The following is a 17920-nucleotide window of genomic DNA, read 5'->3' as shown; positions in this document are numbered from 1 at the left end:
GGAGCATAGGTAATGTTGGGTAGTGTAGCAAAGGAGTGTAGGGTAGTATAGGGGAAGGGAGTATAGGGGTGTGTAGGGTAGGATAGGGGAGGGGAGTGTAGCAGAGTGTAGGGACAGGGAGCGTAGGGGAGGGGAGGGAAGGGAAAAGAGGGGATGGGGAGGGGAAGGGAGGGACAGGGAGGGACAGGCAGGGCAGGGGAGGGCAGAGGAAGATAGTGTAAGGGAGGATAGGATAGGGTAGCGTAGCGTAGGAGAGTATAGGATGGTGTAGGGGAGTGGAGTTTAGGGCAGTGTAGGGTAGGATAGGGGAGGGGAGTGTAGCAGAGTGTAGGGACAGGGAGCGTAGGGGAGGGGGGTGGAGGGAAGGGAAAAGAGGGGATGGGAGGGGTGGGGAGTGCTACCATAAATAAAATTGCCAAATACATGACATTTTGGATCTGGAGCCAAATATTTGTGTTGCTGAAGGGATGCAAGACACAGACTCCCGATGCCTCTTGAACAGGAGGCGTTTATTGCCCTTTTTCACTACTACATGTACTCTCCCCGTAGCCCCACGTGCTGTCCACGCGCCCAAATCTATCATACAGTTGGTCAGAGACCCTCAGGCACGCGCCTGGAGCCAGCCAGCAATCGCCCCTTGCCCAAAGGTCCTCTTCAACACTGTAGCCAATTCTTGATCTCAGCCTTGCTCAAGTTTTGGTTTCTACCGCTTGTTTCCTCATTACCTCTAATTCAGGGACCTGCGAAACAGCGCGAAGCCACCTGCAAATTCCTTCCCCACACGTTGCCATTCGTTCCACAAGCTGATTTATCGCTGCCATCCGCGCATTGCACAGGGCCATGAAAGGTCTGGCGTGCACAGAGGTGGCTGAGGATTTTCAGAAATAACTTGCCTTAAGAACTGCATCAAGACTTTTGCTGGAAGGCAAAAGATGGGGTGATTGATTAACATAGGGATGGCCGCTGAGCAAGGGAAGCATCTTCAAAACTTCCAAATATTTCCTGTATACAGAACTACAGCTCCTCTGCTCTCCAGTTAGGAGTTTCTGTCACCTGCTTAGGAAGCAGAAGCAGTAAAATGGGATTTAGAGGATGCAGCTGAAGCATCAGTGCCAGTTAGAGGAAACCATCAGTTTACGGGGTTTGAAGAGACTTTGACCGGTTTTCCAAGGAACATGTACTAGTGCTGTGTATATATACGTCTATACATATATATGCACCTGGCTTGTACCAGAAATAGAGTGGCCATCAGGACTAGGGAAGCCGTTGTCCCTCTGTGCTCGGCTCTGGTGAGGCCGCACCTCGAGCACTGTGTTCAGCGAAGACCTCGAGGTGCTGGAGCGTGTCCGGAGAAGGGCTCTGAAGCTTGTTAAGGGTTTAGAGAACAAGTCTTGTGAGGAGCGGCTGAGGGAGCTGGGGCTGTTCAGCCTGGAGAAAAGGAGGCTCGGGGGAGACCTTCCTGTGCTCTACAGTAAGCTTAAAGGAGGCTCCAGAGAGGTGGGGATCGCTCTCTTCTCCCAAGCCCCAAGTCACAAGACAAGAACAAAAACCCTCAAGCTGTACCAGGGGAGGCTTAGGTTGGTTATTATGAAAAATTTCTTCACGGAAAGAGTTGCTCTGGTGGGTTTACGTGGCAAGGTGTTGGTAGCAAGGGGCCATAGGGGTGGCTTCTGTGAGAAGAAGCTTTTCTTTGATCCAGGAAGAACGGGATACATAAGGCCTGAAGACCGAGTTGCTTGACAACTTAGAGCGAGACGTATTGTTCAAAAGGAATGCAAAATGGAGACTTTTAAGTCATGGAACTTAAAGGATTGTTTGTTACCTTTTCTGATTGTACATATGTATAGGCATACTTGGGTTGAGTATGTAAAAGCGATGTTCTGTATACTTAGAATGTTTGATGGTTGTGTGTGCGTGTTGGTGGAGCGTAGACTCCCCGCACACCCAGCGCTGTTTACGTGCCTTTTATACCTTTTATAAATATTTGTTTTATAAATATTACAAAATTCAGATTGAGTTGAGACTGCATTTATAACACTATCCTATAGTGATATGTGGTATTTTGCGCATTATCTTAGTCTGAAGTGTAGGTGCATAACGCTGTTATTGTATCTCTGTATTTCTGGGCAGGGGGCTGTGGGCAGGGATGGCAGTGCTCTCCTGTCAGGTTATGGCGGGCAGCAGCCGCTGTCCGCCCTGCACCAGGCTCTGCCCCCATTCAGGCCGCGGGCAGCGCGGAGGGGCCGGGCCGGGCCGGGGCCGCGTGTGGCGCCCTCTCAGACCTCGGTGCCGGCCCTTCCCGGGCCCGGACAAAGGAACCCGCCCTCCGCCTCGGCCCGCCCTCGCCTCCCTCCCATTGGCCTGATACCGTGAGTGCGTATTCCCTCCGCCTCGCTATTGGCCGACCTACTTAACGTGCCCGGCGCTCCCCCAATTGGCGCTACCATTTCAAACCCGTCACGCATGAGAGCGGCAACGCGATTGGCTCGCGGCGCGCCGAGCCCTGCCTGCGCGGAGCGGAGCCGCTGGGAGCAGGCGTTTAAAGATGGCGGCGGCGACGGCGCGGCGCGGGGGGCGGCTTCCGTGAGGCGGCCGCTGCTCGGCGCCCTCCCATCCCCCCCCTTCCCCTCGGCCCGTCCCGGCATGGCCCAGGTGGGTGCGGGCGGCGGGCGGGACCCCGTTGGTGCCCGCCGGGCCGCTCTCCGCGGGCGGCTGGCGCCCGAGGCGCTGCCTCGCTTCCTGCTCGCCTCCCCCCGGCCCGGCCGCTGCTCGGCCGCCTCCTGAGGCGCCGGGACCCTGAGGGCGGGCGGCGGCGGGGCCTCGCGGGGCGCTGCGCGGCGGGGGCCGTTTCTCAGCCACCTGGGGCGGCCTCTGCCCGGCTCCGGCCCCGCCACTAACTTTGCTCCCTTTTGCTCCCCGCTTCCTCTCCTGCTCGCTCCTGCCCTCGGGAGCCGGGCGCTTCCCGTGGCTCTCCGTGCCCTGCCGGGCCGAGGGGCTGCGCCCAGCTGGACGGGGCGGGGGTGAGGGGGGCAGGGGCGGGGGGTTGGGCCCGTGCTCCGGGGATCATTGGGGTGAGCCTGTGTTAAATTCTGGGCGAGCACAGAGCGCGCTGGTTCTTCTGGGCAGCTTCCTTGGATTGCTACGTGGCTTTTTTAGAAGGCGCGAGGGGATTTTAGTTCTTAATTCTGTTGTTCTTTACAGCTAAAGCCATTCATAACACGAATATTTTTTTTTCCTATTCTTCCTAAGCCCTGAATTTCAGACTTTTATTCCTTCCTCTTTCACACAGTTAATTGAAGCCGTCTAAACTCTGCCAGAAAATTTGTTAAGCTATCAAAGCAGCAGTTGCTCTGCTGTTTCTGACGGTGCCTTTCCCAACCTGTGTACTCTGCTCGTTCTGGAATGGGTTAAACTGCAGAAGTTCTTTAGCCTTGGCTGTATGTGCTGTCAATTGTTATGACTGGGCACTAGACTGACTTCTCTTAAACGACATTGATGGCTTACACAAAATGGATGTTTTCTTCAGAATTTTTCTATGCTGAAGTTGATAATTAGGAAGAAAGGACTTCTCACATGTAGCAGGAGCTTACTGAATATTTTGATTTTCATACTTCCTATGCTGGTTTGCTGGAAATAAAGAGTTCAGTTTCCTGAGTTTGTTTTTCTTTAACAGTTCCTAATTAATAAGATTAAACTTATTTTTGGCTGTATGTGCAAAAAAAAAAAATATATATAGATAATGTGAAAAAAGTGATTGTGAGTGAGGAATTGCTTTGAGAAAGGTTAAAGCTGAGCAGATCTTTAAGTGTGGTCATTGCCTTATAACTTGTGCTCTGCAGGCTTGCCATTTGGAGCCAGAGGACGAGGATGAAGCTTTTATGTTTGGGTGGCAAATCAGGAGGGTTTGTTCAGAGCCGGTCTTCTTTTTGGGGTCCATTAAATGTGAAGTGAGCAGTTTCTGACAATGAAACCAATTTCTTTAGAAAATTGCTTCTTGAAGAGAAGATGTGATACACTGTTCCTTGTTCCGGTAGCAGCTGCAGGTATTCATGTGTTCTTTGTTGAAGTTGCTTATAGGACTGCCCAGAACAGCACAGCAGCAGGGAATTCCTCCCGGTTTGGGCAGTGCTGGTTACAAATGTTAACGTTCTGTTTTTCTCTTTGAAAACAGAGATGTCCTTTTTCCTGTGCGCTTTTTGTTATGATCCGTCTGTACGGATTGAGAGAATAGGCATGGTACTTACTAAACATAGAAGTTGGCTGGTTTTATTTTTTTCTTTCTGCTTTTGAAGAACAACTATAGCACAACCAAGCCACGACAAGTATTTGCAGCGCACTGCTTTTGCTGGGACTTAAGCACCTTGCTTTGTAACATTTAAACATTGACCATGTATCTATTTCCTTGAGTTTGGTTTTGCTATAAAACCTTTTCAAATGATCTAGAAAAATAAAAAGTAAGGTAATCAAAAAATGTGACATTTCCATTTATTGGTGATCTGCAGAACATCAGCTGTGCCTTCATGTTTCCTGCATTTCATCCAGAGCTGCTTCAGTGTGTTGTACCAGCTGGTGTAGCTGGCCATAACGTCCCGTATCTTTTTAAGGATTTCTTATGGAAACGGTTGATGGCATGTAGTAGAGCCTTGGAGAATAAAATGTGTTTTTTCAGAGCAAGTTACTTAAGCATGGAAATAGGTGAGCTATTTTGTGGTGTTCTAGTGCTATGTAACCTAGTGTGCTCAGACTTGGTTGTTTGGTTGCCTTATCTGAGGTCCACTTGGCTGTTTCTGACCTTCAGGCTCATATAACTCATCCTTTTGTGTTTTACTCCCCTTTCACTTTCTTTTAAAACACCTGATATCTGAGGGAAAATCCTTACTGGTGTTGGCTTTTTTGGTTTGGTTTGTGTGTTTTTTGTTTTTTTTTTTTGTCTCCAACATAAAAGACATACTATAAGTTCGCAAGAAAGTAGATAGGAATTAGACCCGTCTAACTCTGCTTCTTCCTGTTTGCTTGTTTTATCTTTTTTTCTAGGTTAGAGGAAGGTATTGTAGCCTGTTGTAACTGTAGAGCTGCCAGACTCTGTTACCTTACCCTAGGGATGCAGCAGTTCTATGGCCAGGAATACAAACGCTAGTTGAAACCCATCTTGATCTAGTACTACTTCTGGCCACAGCGTGTGTGCTGACTGGTAGACAATGGCTGGCAGTGATTCGGTATGCTATTCATTGCTTCAAGGCCAACAAGAAGGGAAGGGCGTTGTGAATAGTGCTTGAATATAATAACAAGACACCTTTTCTGCACAGAGCAGAGGTGCAGTGTGAGAGGACTGCCAAAGCAAGCTAGGTAGGTAAAGATAATTTTCCTCATGTTTTGACATTGGTGGTGTCAAAACAGTCTTTAGAGTAGGAGTAGGATGTGTATCAGGGATGGGCAAACTGTATGTATGGTCCTGTCTTACGACTGGTCACAGATAGTTTTTCTGGTTGGACAAGGTAGCTCATTGATCATGTGGGAAGGTAGCTCTGTCAGATTCTAGAACACCAGCTTTAAGATTTCATTTGTATATATTATTTCAGCTTACTCTTTTCAAGAGTCTTCAAAAAATTTTAAGATTTTTTAGGTATTTAATTTCTAGGGTTTGCTGAACTTCTACTGTGATGTTTGACTCTTTATTCAGAGTTAACAATGAAGACACTAATGGATTATTATAGAGAAAACCTATGAATTTGTCCTTTGCCATGCTTCTTTTTTTTTTTTTTTTTTTTATTTGAAGATGAGGAAAGATACTAGAAAAGATAAATATATTTCCGGAGGTATTCTGTGCAACATGAGGTGTTTCAGAACCTTTTGAAAGAAAGAATTGGTCACTTCTATGGTGATTGTATGATTGTCTTTTAGGATGGAATGGTTTTAAATTCATAGAATGCCTGTCTTACTGGTGAGTGAGCTGTTTTCATTCTAGAAGGTAGTATCTTTTATATTGGAGAAGTTGGGCTTTATAGCTTTTATCAAGAGGGAGTCTTCTTCCTTAGTAAGTCTACAATGCATGTCAAGCTCAATGTTGTAAATGTATCACAATTTTGAGTATATTATGCCCGCCCCGCCCCCCCCATTCTGCTGCCTCAGCAAAACTCTTCTATTGCCAAATCAGTTAAATAAGAGTTTGAGCTCATGTATGCTTTGCTTTCTTCCAGCTTCCAGGTAGGTGGCTTCTGTATGCTGTTGAATTTGAATCAAACCTATCATAACCGTTGATACCTAGCTTCCTGCCTTGCCCCAGTTGGTGTTTGAACTTTGCTGTCGAAATTTGTTCTGTCTGGATTGGTGTAGAGATACGCTGGAGAATTGTATTTGGCTTTTCAAAGTCCCTCATGACAACCCAGATGTTCTGCCTGGTTGTTTTCAAATGTTATACGGCGGGTAGAACGTCTCTGCTACCTGGAAATGGTTTGATCAGAGCAGTTTCAGACGGTTGTCTTAGGCAGAGCAACACTAGTTTATTTCTAGCTGGTAGGAAGATTTAAACCCAGTTTGGGGTAGCTTAGGGGGACTTGGAGAAACCAAAATATCAGGTAAGAAATGACAATGAAACATCCACTTCCTTTTCTCATGTGCTTATAGTCCTGCACAGATGACTAAATTTTAACTGAAGAATCCATCATAACCATTTTAAAAGGAACCCATTTAATGGAGAGAGAAAAAATAAAATAAACCATGCAACTAACCTAAAACAATTGAATGTCTTTGCCAGGATGAGTTACAAAAAACATTGGCTGCTAGATGCCTTCCAAAATTAATTTGTATTTTAACACTGTATCTAGGCCTAAATTCCTCAGATATAACAAATATATACTCCCATGTATGTACTCCAGTACGGAGTAGAGGATGAAAAGCTTCGTATCTCCTCATCTAGAGATTGTTTTTGCATGAACTTCTAGTAAGTCAGGAGATATCCTATTAAAACTTGAAGCAAGGTTTAAAAACACCCTAAAGTTTCAAAAAGCCATGCATCTTGCAAGACCATAGATGTTAAAAGCTTGTCAGTTTTTCGGATTGTCTTAAAGTATGTTAATTATCCTTTCTGCTGTGTGGGTAAGTATGGCTTGAATACCAAGTTATTTAGGGGAATTCTCACGTTATTTAAAACGCGTGGTTTTTAGTCTGGCCCTTGCAAAAGCAATGTTTAATGCCCCGCTTGTTAAACAAGCAGAGATGGTCGACAGTTTATACAGGCAACTCTGTGTTAGCACATTCTTGTGCTGGCATACAGATCAAAAAGTTGAAAATTGTAAAAACAACCTCATTTCAGCCTCATTCAGAATGGTATCAAGATACCCCGCTTTTTTTTTTTTTCCCACTAGAAAATGTTACTTTTTTCTAATTGAAATTAATATGGGAAGGAGTTGCTTTTTTTTTTTTTTTTTTTTTGCCTGGGATAATGTTTCCATTTTGTTTTTGTAACAAATATCTTTTTTTTTTTCTTCTTGTAGGTTGAAAGAAGAAAGGGAGACCTGTTTGTCCAGTGAAGATGCAGTCTTAGTCTTCAGCTATTTAAGCTGAATGCATTGTGATTTCCAATAATTGAGACAGTGATTCTGAAAGCTGTCTACATTAATGAAAAGAACAATGTAGTCAGCTTAACTGAATCATCAGTGTTGCATATTGAATAGAACATGATAAACCAATCTTGATGGACTTATGCATGTTAGGAATATAGATATAAACATTTATTTAAAGCATTGTTTCTTTTTTAAACAGTAGTTTTGCAGTTTTAAAAATGGAGAAATATGAAAATGTACCACCCCTCCCTAAAGAACCTGCAAGAGAAATGAATGTGGAGAATCACACTTGTCCCCCACCTCTGCCGCCTAACGAACAGCCTCCACCACCTCCCCTGCAAACGTCCAGTGACGCAGAGGTAATGGACGTTGGCTCTGGTGGTGATGGACAGTCAGATACCCCTGCTGGGGACACGCACAGTATCTGCAGAACTCAGCTTCTCACAAAGGGATCTGCCTGCTACAAAAGTCGTCTTATAATAGACCCTAACAATAGTGACCAAAGCCCAAGAACTGCTCGTCATGCACCTTCAGTTCGAAAGTTCACCCCAGATCTTAAGTTGCTTAAAGATGTAAAGATTAGCGTTAGCTTTACAGAAAGCTGCAAAAGTAAAGATAGGAAAGTTCTTTACACTGGAATTGAGCAGGATTATAAGGCAGATGCAGATTTTGGTATTAATAATGTCAATGGGGATTTGCATGTTTGTCCTTTTGGTGGTAGTAATGGGAAAGCTGTAGGAATAGGGGGTGAAAATGATGACAAGAAGGATGATGAAAATGATGTTGATCAGGAAAAGAGAGTAGAATATGCAGTTCTGGATGAGCTAGAAGATTTTACGGACAACTTGATGGAAATAGATGAAGAAGGCGGAGGGTTCACATCTAAAGCAATCGTTCAAAGGGATAAAGTGGATGAAGAAACCTTGAATTACTCATATGAGGTAAGTAAATGCACATCTTTGATGGGCAAGAGGGTTCCAGGTAGCTAGAAAAATACATGCAAAGATACTCACTGGAGATATCCTCTTCTAAAAATATGCACTTCTTGAGTAGAAATGCAAAATTCTCAAAGAACAGAACTTTGCCAAAACTTCTTAAATTATCTTGATAAAATATTTGAGTTGTGTGGTGTCTTCTATAATGGTGTTTTAAAATAACATTAAAAAGGCTTCTTATGCAATTGCAGATCACTTTATTGTGAAAAAATGCTAATACTCACTTATGAAAACTTATTTTCTTGTTTTTCAGTCTTTACTGGGATCATTGGAAATGTCTAGTTTCTCTCTGTATGGAATAACGTAGAGATAACGTATATCTTTTCTTTTCGAGGGGAAAGGGAAGTTAGTAGGCCCCAGGAGGATAGTATCTGATGACATTTCTTTCAGGATGACTTTGATAATGATGTGGATGCTCTACTGGAAGAGGGTCTTCGTGCACCCAAAACAAGGAGACTAGAAAACGAGAAATATGGTGGTGAAAGCGATCACCAGTCTGATGGAGAAACAAGCGTGCAGCCAATGATGACCAAAATTAAAACTGTACTTAAAAGTAAGTTGATGTTCTTTAATTACCTGTAAATCTTTGTGTGGCTTATGTATGCAGAACAAAAATACACAAGCAAAGTTTAGGATAGTAATTCTGGTCAGATAGTGGATATGTTACACAGTTTTATTGTTTGAAGGCTTCTTACTGTAGGATGTAATTTTCATATTCCTATAGAGTAAAGCTGATGTTTCAGGATGGTACTTATCTTCCTATGTTATATGTAACATGAATGTGTTTTGGTGCATGGATGGGTGGAAAACTAGGAAGAATGTTAGCTCAGCACTGAGGAGGTGAACAAGGATCTTTTTTTTTTTTTTTTTTTTCCTCTCTGAAATAGGTGAGAACTGATGTGGGATTCTTCCTACTTCAGTTAGATAACTTCTGTTGCTGAAATTGTTGTATGTGAAGTCTTAGTTCTAACCAGTACTGCATGCACAATTACAAAAGTCAGTGAGTTAAGTTTTTCAAGGTTCATCATGTGTTACAAACTTAGTAATAGAAAAGAGCTGAGAATGCAAATCAGTCCAGAACAATGTAACTGAAAATAGTTGGAATTAGAATTAAGCTTTGAACCTGCTCCAGGGAGGAGTGTGTTACAGCTTCACTGTATTCTGAAATAAGAAACAGAATGGTTCTTCCCTCCAAAGCTTTGTATTAATACAGGATTGCCAGGAAGCTCTCTGCTAAGAGGAGTCTGTTCTCATGATTTCTGATGTAGAAAGGAGTGTGACCATTCTCTAATTTCTGGAGTAAAAATGAGTAAAACCATGTATTCCCTTGAATGTGAGCATAAGCATTTTATTGCAGTATTACTTCTTTTGCTGTGTGGGTCCTCATATTGGCTTATTGTACCCAAATTTCAGTCATGTTTTATGTAAAAAGTAATATTTTTGATGGCTAAGATATTTAAGTATATAGGCTTGAAGACTTCATTCTGGTTGGTATTGTACTTATGTTAAAAATATTTAAAAATATATATATATTTCAAGCTGATTCTTAAATAGCTCTTTGCAGCTATCAAAGAAAAAGCTGCATTGAAATAGAGTATTGAGATGCTGAAATAGGAGTTAGCCACCTATCCCTTGAGTGTTTGAGAAAAGTAGAAGATTACACTGAAGATGTTTCAAAAGGAAGTGCAGCTTTTCCACTGAATGTATTGGTGCTTGTGTTCATATATTGACATAAAGAAGACTGAGGTGGAAGTTCACTGGTGAAATGAACAAATCAGTCTGTGTAAAAAATCAGTGCTGCTACTGCTTTTCATTTGAAAATATAATGGAATATGTAATTTGGCAGGATTTAACGTGGGCTAGAAGCATATACCTTCTTATTAAAGCAAAACAAAATCTTTCTACAAAACTTTTTTATTCTTGTTTCAATGTCATTTTATGCTTTGAGATAGAGAAAGCAATAAAAAGGAAAACCTTGCTTATTTTTCTGTTCTTCTAAGCTGTCTATTCAAGTCTAAAGTTATTCTTTGCTTTAAAGGTCGTGGTCGCCCTCCTACAGAACCTTTGCCAGATGGATGGATCATGACATTCCATAACTCAGGCATTCCTGTATATCTGCACAGAGAATCTAGAGTTGTCACCTGGTCTAGACCTTATTTCTTGGGAACAGGAAGCATAAGGGTAAGAACTGTCAATTACTTACGTACCAAGATTTTTAAAATGAGGCGTGTTCTTGTAAACAGTTGAATATTTTTCTGCTTTGGCAGGCTTGCTTCCAGTGTGAGAATTATGGTACTTCAAAAATAAACTCTGTTTCTAAAGTATGATCTTTCCTATGGTGGTTTGGTTTTCCATTTTTTGCAATGAGCTGGAGCAGTTAAAGTGAATGAGATGATCTTATTTTGTGCCATCTTTGTTCTAGAATATGGTTGCAAAATGTTGTTTTTATTCCACTATGAAATATGTTCAGATTGTTTATTTGTAGCCAGAAAATAAGCCTGAGATGTGTTTCATGGTCTATCTGTACAGAAGCAGGCACGTGATTTTCATACACCAAAGGAATCTGCAGAGAGTTGATTTAATATCATAGACTTAAACACCAAGAAAGGTCAATGGATTTTATGAAAGCATGTAGTATTTGCTTGTAATTGAGCAGAACATAGTTTAGACTTAAAATGGGAAACATGCTTTGAAGGTTACTGTCAGTGTTTCGCAGTGCCAAGAAACCACAGTAATAGGCATGCTACGGTCTTGCCTAGGATAAAATTGCTAACTAAAGAGCAGCTTCAGCTTAGACTTACTAAAATTAGCTTCAATCTTGATTGTGTTTTCTGGTTTTGAGTTTTGGTTTTGCTTTTGATCGTCCTGAGGTACTGAAACCTGTGTTATTTTACATTTGCAGAAACATGATCCTCCCCTTAGTAGCATTCCCTGCTTGCATTATAAAAAAATGAAGGAAAATGAGGAAAGGGAACAAAATAATGACATAACCCCAAATGGGGAAGTATCACCCATAAAGCACATAGATAAATCTTCAGAACTGGACTGCCAAACAGAAGAACCAGATTCCACTGCTGCTGATTCTGGGCCTTTAGATGACAAAGACCCCTCAGGGGGAGATGCAGCACAAGGAGCCTTGGGACAAGTTAAGGCCAAAGTTGAAGTGTGTAAAGATGAATCTGTAGGTATGTATAGGAAGTGGACTCTCTTCTGGGCTGGTGTTGGGGTAATGGCATTTGGGACACTTGTGCTTTATTCCTGACTTGACAACGGCATACTATGTTACCTGTGAGCAAGTGGTAAGTTGTCTTTCCATAGTTTTTTCTTATGCAGAGATTTAGAAAAGTAGATCCAGTTTTACAAATCAATTTTGATTGTAATAAGTGGAAACACATGCTGGGAATTTCTGCTGAAGACTTCTGAGGGTCTATATGCAAGTTTTACACAATACCATGGAAAATTTGGGTGATGCAGACCTGTGAACTTGTATCTCACTCTAAGAATCAGTTACATCAATCTGTACATATAAATTAGTGCTGTGAAGTATGTTTCTTTTGCATGAAGAAGATTTTCTATACAGTGTTTGCATTGGCTGAATTTTACCTTTTTTCAATATAGTCTCTTAAGATAAATGATACGTTTTGCTTGTTTGCACAGAATAAGTTACACAAATAAAGTTGCATTCAGACAAGGGCTTTGATGCTTCAGTATGTTACTTATGCAAGTCTAATAGGTTTTATTCAAAAAACTGTCTAAAAGAATTCATCCTACCTTCGCTGCCAGACTTAGAGAGGAACTTGGACAGAACGCTTGTGTGCCATTTACAGCTATGTACCTGAAAATACCACCCACGTCAATTAGTGCTGCTTACAATACTGGTATGGAATGTGTTTGTTGTATTCAGAAACACAAAACATGGCATTACATGTGTCCTGTTGATTCCAAAAACCATGTCAAAAGACTTTAAAAGTCTAATAAATCATCAGTACCTAGTAGCAAAACTAAAACTAGTGAACACACACTTACCTCTCTCCTTAAATGGGATCTGTTCTATATTACTGAAAATGTGAGTGGTAAAATATAAGCATAACTTGCATTTGTAATTCCTTGTGGAAGGAGACAATGTCACCAGCTTTTTTGTTGTTCATTAACATCTTGGAATGCTACTCTATCTTATTTTTGCTGCTTAGATCTGCAGAAATGTCCTAGAAAGGAGTAGGTACACTCCAGTGGAGGATTGTCTTTTACTACTCTTTACATAAAAATGAATGTGTTAAATTTTATTTAGAAGCCAGCACAATACTCATGGAGCTCACAGAGTATCATATAGCATTCCATGATTCACAGTTGAATAAATAGGCAGCAATAGTCAGTATTGGCTTCAGGAAACTGAGGTTAGTAGCAAACTACTGTTATTTAGTGGATACCTTGCTTCAGGTAATGAGAAGGTGGATAAGTGATGATGTAGAACTATTAGCAGTATTTTGTTGGATAATATACTGGGTGTTACATGGGGAAAATCTTCTGGTGACAGAAAAAACATAGCTGTTTTTGTTTGTTTTCCAGTTTGCACAAACATTGTGCATTTGATACGGTAATGAGGGAACTTGTAGTTTACTTCGTTAGTGTAAAATAGTATCTTAACCTTGTGAACTAAAGCTACTATTCTTGCTCCTAGACTAAAACCAATAATTATGTATTTAAAACAGTGGAAATAGTGAATTTATTCCTTGTTCAGTGGTCAAGTATAGAGAGTAACTCGCATGTGTTTCTTAGATCTGGAAGATTTTAGACACTATCTTGAGAAACGTTTTGACTTTGAACAAGTTACCGTAAAAAAATTCAGAACCTGGGCTGAGAGACGGCAATTCAATCGTGAAATGAAGCGGAAGCAGGCAGAATCTGAGCGGCCTATTTTGCCTGCCAATCAGAAACTCATTACCTTGTCTGTGCAAGATGCACCTACAAAGAAAGGTTAGTTAATCTACCTAGAGTTCAAATGTTTGATGTGAAAGGCAGTTCCAAGCTTGACTTGGGAAAAAAAAAATCTGTAATGAATCTATTTGTTTCTTGTTTCAGAATTTTGCATCCTTGGTTCCATCATATAAAAAAATTAAAGGAAAAATGCTATCAAAATTTTTATTTAAGGCTTCAGTCCTGATAGCTGGTTACTAACTTCAGCTATTTGTTAATATTGATGGTTATTGAACACTGTCCTACCCGATCTCTGGTTGCTGCTGTCTTTTCAGTTCTATACCAGTTCTAATCAATCCCAAATTAGGGACTGGTTAAAAGTCTCAGATTGTTCCAAATTAAAACCTATAAAATAAAAAGTAACCATTCCCTGTTACAGGGAGATGCAGTTGAAATTTAATCTGATTATTCATTGAGAGTTGCTTGTTTTTTTTATTTATTTTGCTTTGTTAACTATTATTAAAAAAAAAAAAGTTTATACATATCAATATCTATTTATACTATTTATATTATGTTTTCCCATGGTGTGAAAAAACATCCGGTATAAAAGTAGTACAAAAGTATAAAAGGATGATCTGGTGTATTTATTTTTTCTAAACTGAGTAAGGAAACACATGTAAAACTCAAGTGTTTTGTCAACAAAAACTAAGCTTGAGCTAAAAGGTGAGAACTCTTCTTTATGTTTTTAAACATGGACCATAATGCATACTATTTATTACAGGTTTTCTTAAAACTCATTTTAATTCTGTGATGGCTGCAAAAGAGAATTCTAAGAATTTGTCTAACTTCTATTGTACATATTAATTGTCAGCATTTACTTACATGTTCTGAAGTCAGTGATTTTTCCCTCACAAGATTTAAGTTACCAGCGGTTGTTAAAGTACTATAAAGTATTGCTATACAGACTAGTTAAAAAAACAAACAAACAAAACAACAACAAAAAAAACATATTGCTGACCATGTAATGCTAGTGTTGCATGCAGTACATTAAAATATAGATGAACTCATTCAAAATACCACCTTAAAAATTAGTTTGCCAAATACTTGTCATTTCCAGTGTACATACTTTAGGGTGATACGTGTATGTAGGGAAATGAGCAGGCACTTCTCCCTTGCAGTTTGCAATTTATTTATTTATTAGTTTGTAGTAGTAATTTTCTTTTTCAAGACTGAAACTAATTGTTGTTTTCTCCCCCCCCCCTTTTTTTTTTTTTTTTTTGTAGAATTTGTCATTAATCCCAATGGGAAGTCTGAAGTTTGCATACTGCATGAATATATGCAACGAGTCCTAAAGGTTCGCCCTGTTTACAATTTCTTTGAATGTGGTAAGTCTAAGTTTTTATTGACCACAATGCTGTTTTGAAAAGCTTCTCTAGTGCTTGAATATCTTAATAGTAAAATAAATTCAATCAATGGACAGTTTTCCTTGGGAGTGTATTGAAAGTCTACAGTGAGCCAAATTCTAGCTAGGAAATGCTTTCTGTATATCTCAAACATGGATATGGGCCTCTTATGTTTTAAAATATGCGTATGGGTTTTTGCTTAGAAAAATATGACTAAGCGATTCTGGATTAGAGTAACTTACTTGCATCTAAACTTTATTTTAGATATGTAGAGTTAAAAAAAAAAAAAAGTACACGTTATTGTATGTTATGATTATTGTTATGCCATGGAGGTTCGTAATAAATCCAGTCATCCTAAGCAACTTGTATATGTATGAATTGATGTTAAATATATGAGGAATTATATATTTGTATCCAAGAAATAAAGTCAGGTGCCTTAGTTTAGAGTGGAAGCTATAATTTTTCAGTTACATTTTTCTTGTGTGTTCATAATGTAATTGAGTTTTTAATACCACAATGTATAGCTCTTGCATTTACACTGTGCTAGTGGTGGGGAAAAAAAAAAGAAGAAAAAACAAACAAAAAAAACCACTTTGGAATTAACATTTAAATTCTGGCAGATTTTAAATGATCTTTTAAAACATAAAATTTCCTCATTTGGAAGAATGATGTACGTGGTGGTAGGTCTCTGTTACTGGGAAACTCTTAAGTTTTCATATGCTTCAGTTGCTCTGAAGAGTAAACAATACTCCTCCCTATTGAAATGAAAGAAAACAAATCTTGACAACGGTGATATTTCATGTTCACGACTGTCTTTGCATTGGGAGTCCTGAAAAGCTTTCAGTTTTGCTCATCCTTCATTTTCAGAGAACCCAAGTGAGCCTTTTGGAGCCTCAGTGATTATTGATGGAGTAACTTATGGGGCAGGAACTGCCAGCAGCAAAAAACTTGCCAAGAATAAAGCTGGTAATATACTTTTCTTTCTTAATACCAACTGGTGAATTGTTTATCTGTTCTCATTTCTGCTTTGAAGATGACATATTTGCAATAGTAAGTAGGAGTAATTTTGCTAACAGCTACACGTCCATTCATGTCTTCTTATTAAAAGAAATACTGTTGTAGAGACTTTTGCCATTCCAAGGTTCAACAGTTCACTGGGAGAGAAAACCATGGAGAATCTTTAGAAGTTAATTTATGTATAAACTACTGATTTATACTGATTAGCTGTAATCACATCTGTTTCTAATTATCAGACCATTGAGTATGTGTTTTCTTTATACTGTTGTCTGCTATACAAACACCTGACTCATGGATTTTTAGCAAATTTTAAGTGTTTACCCTCTTTTAAGAACAAAAACAAATAATAAAAAAAAAACCTTCAAGTGGTTGGTTTGGAGCTCTTTCTGATAATAAAACAATTACACTGAAATATGTTGTTTATACTGATTTGCAAGTAACTCTCACCATTAATGGTTTAAATCTAATTAGTCATAGTTCTAACCATTTAACTCTGTAATTAATGTGTATGTAATGAATACCTAGATGAGCACGTGTCTTGCACATTAGAACTTCTTCCTGATCTCCAGATTGGAATGTGTTTAGCACAGAGGTCAAGAAAAAATAACTTTATAAAATTTAGAGATCTATAATATATGTGTGGTACTTGGAGCTTTTGTGAAATTTGTCAGCGTAGCTAAAACATCAAAATACAGCACACAACTTTTTGTGCATGAAAAAAGAAATTTCTTTGTGATCATTTAGGCAAACTGAATGCTCTAGTGGTACAATTGTAGGATTCTGCTGTAACTACTACGGGGTGATAACATGCCTTTAATTTTTCTTTCCAAGGATACATTACTTGATGTGAGACTTCCCCCCCCCCTTTTTCATGCATTTGCAAAAAGCAGTTTTTTCTTAGGTACAGTTTAATAGTTTTAAGTTTTTCATTATATCAATTTACACTTTTTTAAGAAAAAACGATATAGTTGTTCAAGTGAATATACTTGTTGTGGTAAGAAGTTGCTCATTTTACCTGTTAAGTTTTTTTCTAAGATAGGTGGTGATTTCTAGGAGAGATGTGAGGCTTGCCTAAAGAGTGTTTCATTCTGCTGCTGTTGTTTACAATCATTGTTTAAAATAAAGGTAATTGAGACATTAAATCATCTTCTGCAGCTCGAGCTACACTGGAAATCCTTATTCCTGACTTTGTTAAACAGACCTCTGAGGAGAAGCCCAAAGACAGTGAAGAACTTGAGGTACTGACCTCTTCTTACCTGATGAATGTGGTTATTGGAGTCTCTGTTTTTAAAAACATTACACCTTTAGTGTGAGAAACTTTGTTGAAAATCCATAACTTTGCTTTCTCAGTCAGATAGAAATGTGAAATTCTTTATTTATAACAAGACCTATGACAATGAAAATACATTTTTACTATGGGAGGTGACCAGAAAATTTGTTTTGATGAAGAGAGCTAGCCCCTTGTTGAAATATGAGATCACTTGCTGAAGACCTGAAATGTTCTAGCACACTAGATGGCCTGTACTATCCTGGCTTTCTGAATTATGGCTTTGAAAATTTCAGAGCTACATGCTCTCTGATTTTGTGTGATCATCTTAGAAGACCAAGTAAGAACTAAATGTGCCATGGCTTCTGAAACTTCTTCATTTAGCTGTGAAAGCTCTTACTGCTAGATCAGACAGCTCGTGTTTCTGACTTTGAGCAGTAACATTTGAGAAAATTCAAAGGAATAGTTTTTTGAAGTGGACAGTGTGTGCTGTGTTTTCAGGTATTGGATGTATTAAATAGCTAGTTCATCTGTGATATGTTAACCTTCAATTCAGCGTACTGTAGACCAACAGGAAAGGAAAAAGCGGTGATAAGCCTGAAAGGAATGTTCTTTTAAAAAGCAGGCTATACAGAAAATGAGTTGGTTTTATGCTTGCTTTAAATTAAAACTGTAGTGCATGCCTTGTAATATTGAAATGGTCATGAAGAAAACAGATTTTTTTTCATTTTTTTTAAATGGAAAACAAAACCTTCCAATAGC

General features: G+C 39.6%; 1 protein-coding gene across 3 annotated transcripts in view; it reads left to right on the top strand.

The window, feature by feature from the left end:
- Positions 1-2559: 2559 nt before the first annotated feature.
- The window catches only part of DGCR8 (DGCR8 microprocessor complex subunit), a 26070-nt gene continuing 10709 nt past the window's right edge, over positions 2560-17920 (top strand). For all 3 annotated transcript variants that reach the window (XR_014618925.1, XM_084297304.1, XM_084297303.1), the window contains exons 1-9: positions 2560-2652; positions 7494-8503; positions 8948-9110; positions 10596-10738; positions 11460-11742; positions 13334-13531; positions 14755-14856; positions 15742-15840; positions 17047-17129. Coding sequence is in view for 2 of the 3 variants with exons in the window: in XM_084297304.1 (XP_084153430.1) it covers positions 7781-8503; positions 8948-9110; positions 10596-10738; positions 11460-11742; positions 13334-13531; positions 14755-14856; positions 15742-15840; positions 17047-17129 (1794 nt within the window). In the remaining variant the exon portion in view is untranslated. The remainder of the gene's footprint in view (positions 2653-7493; positions 8504-8947; positions 9111-10595; positions 10739-11459; positions 11743-13333; positions 13532-14754; positions 14857-15741; positions 15841-17046; positions 17130-17920) is intronic.

This window comes from Netta rufina (genome assembly GCF_964035555.1).
Source record: "Netta rufina genome assembly, chromosome: 17".
Lineage (NCBI taxonomy): Eukaryota > Metazoa > Chordata > Aves > Anseriformes > Anatidae > Netta > Netta rufina.
The sequence above is the reverse complement of the archived record's forward strand: the minus strand, read 5'-3'. Positions and strand labels throughout refer to the sequence as shown.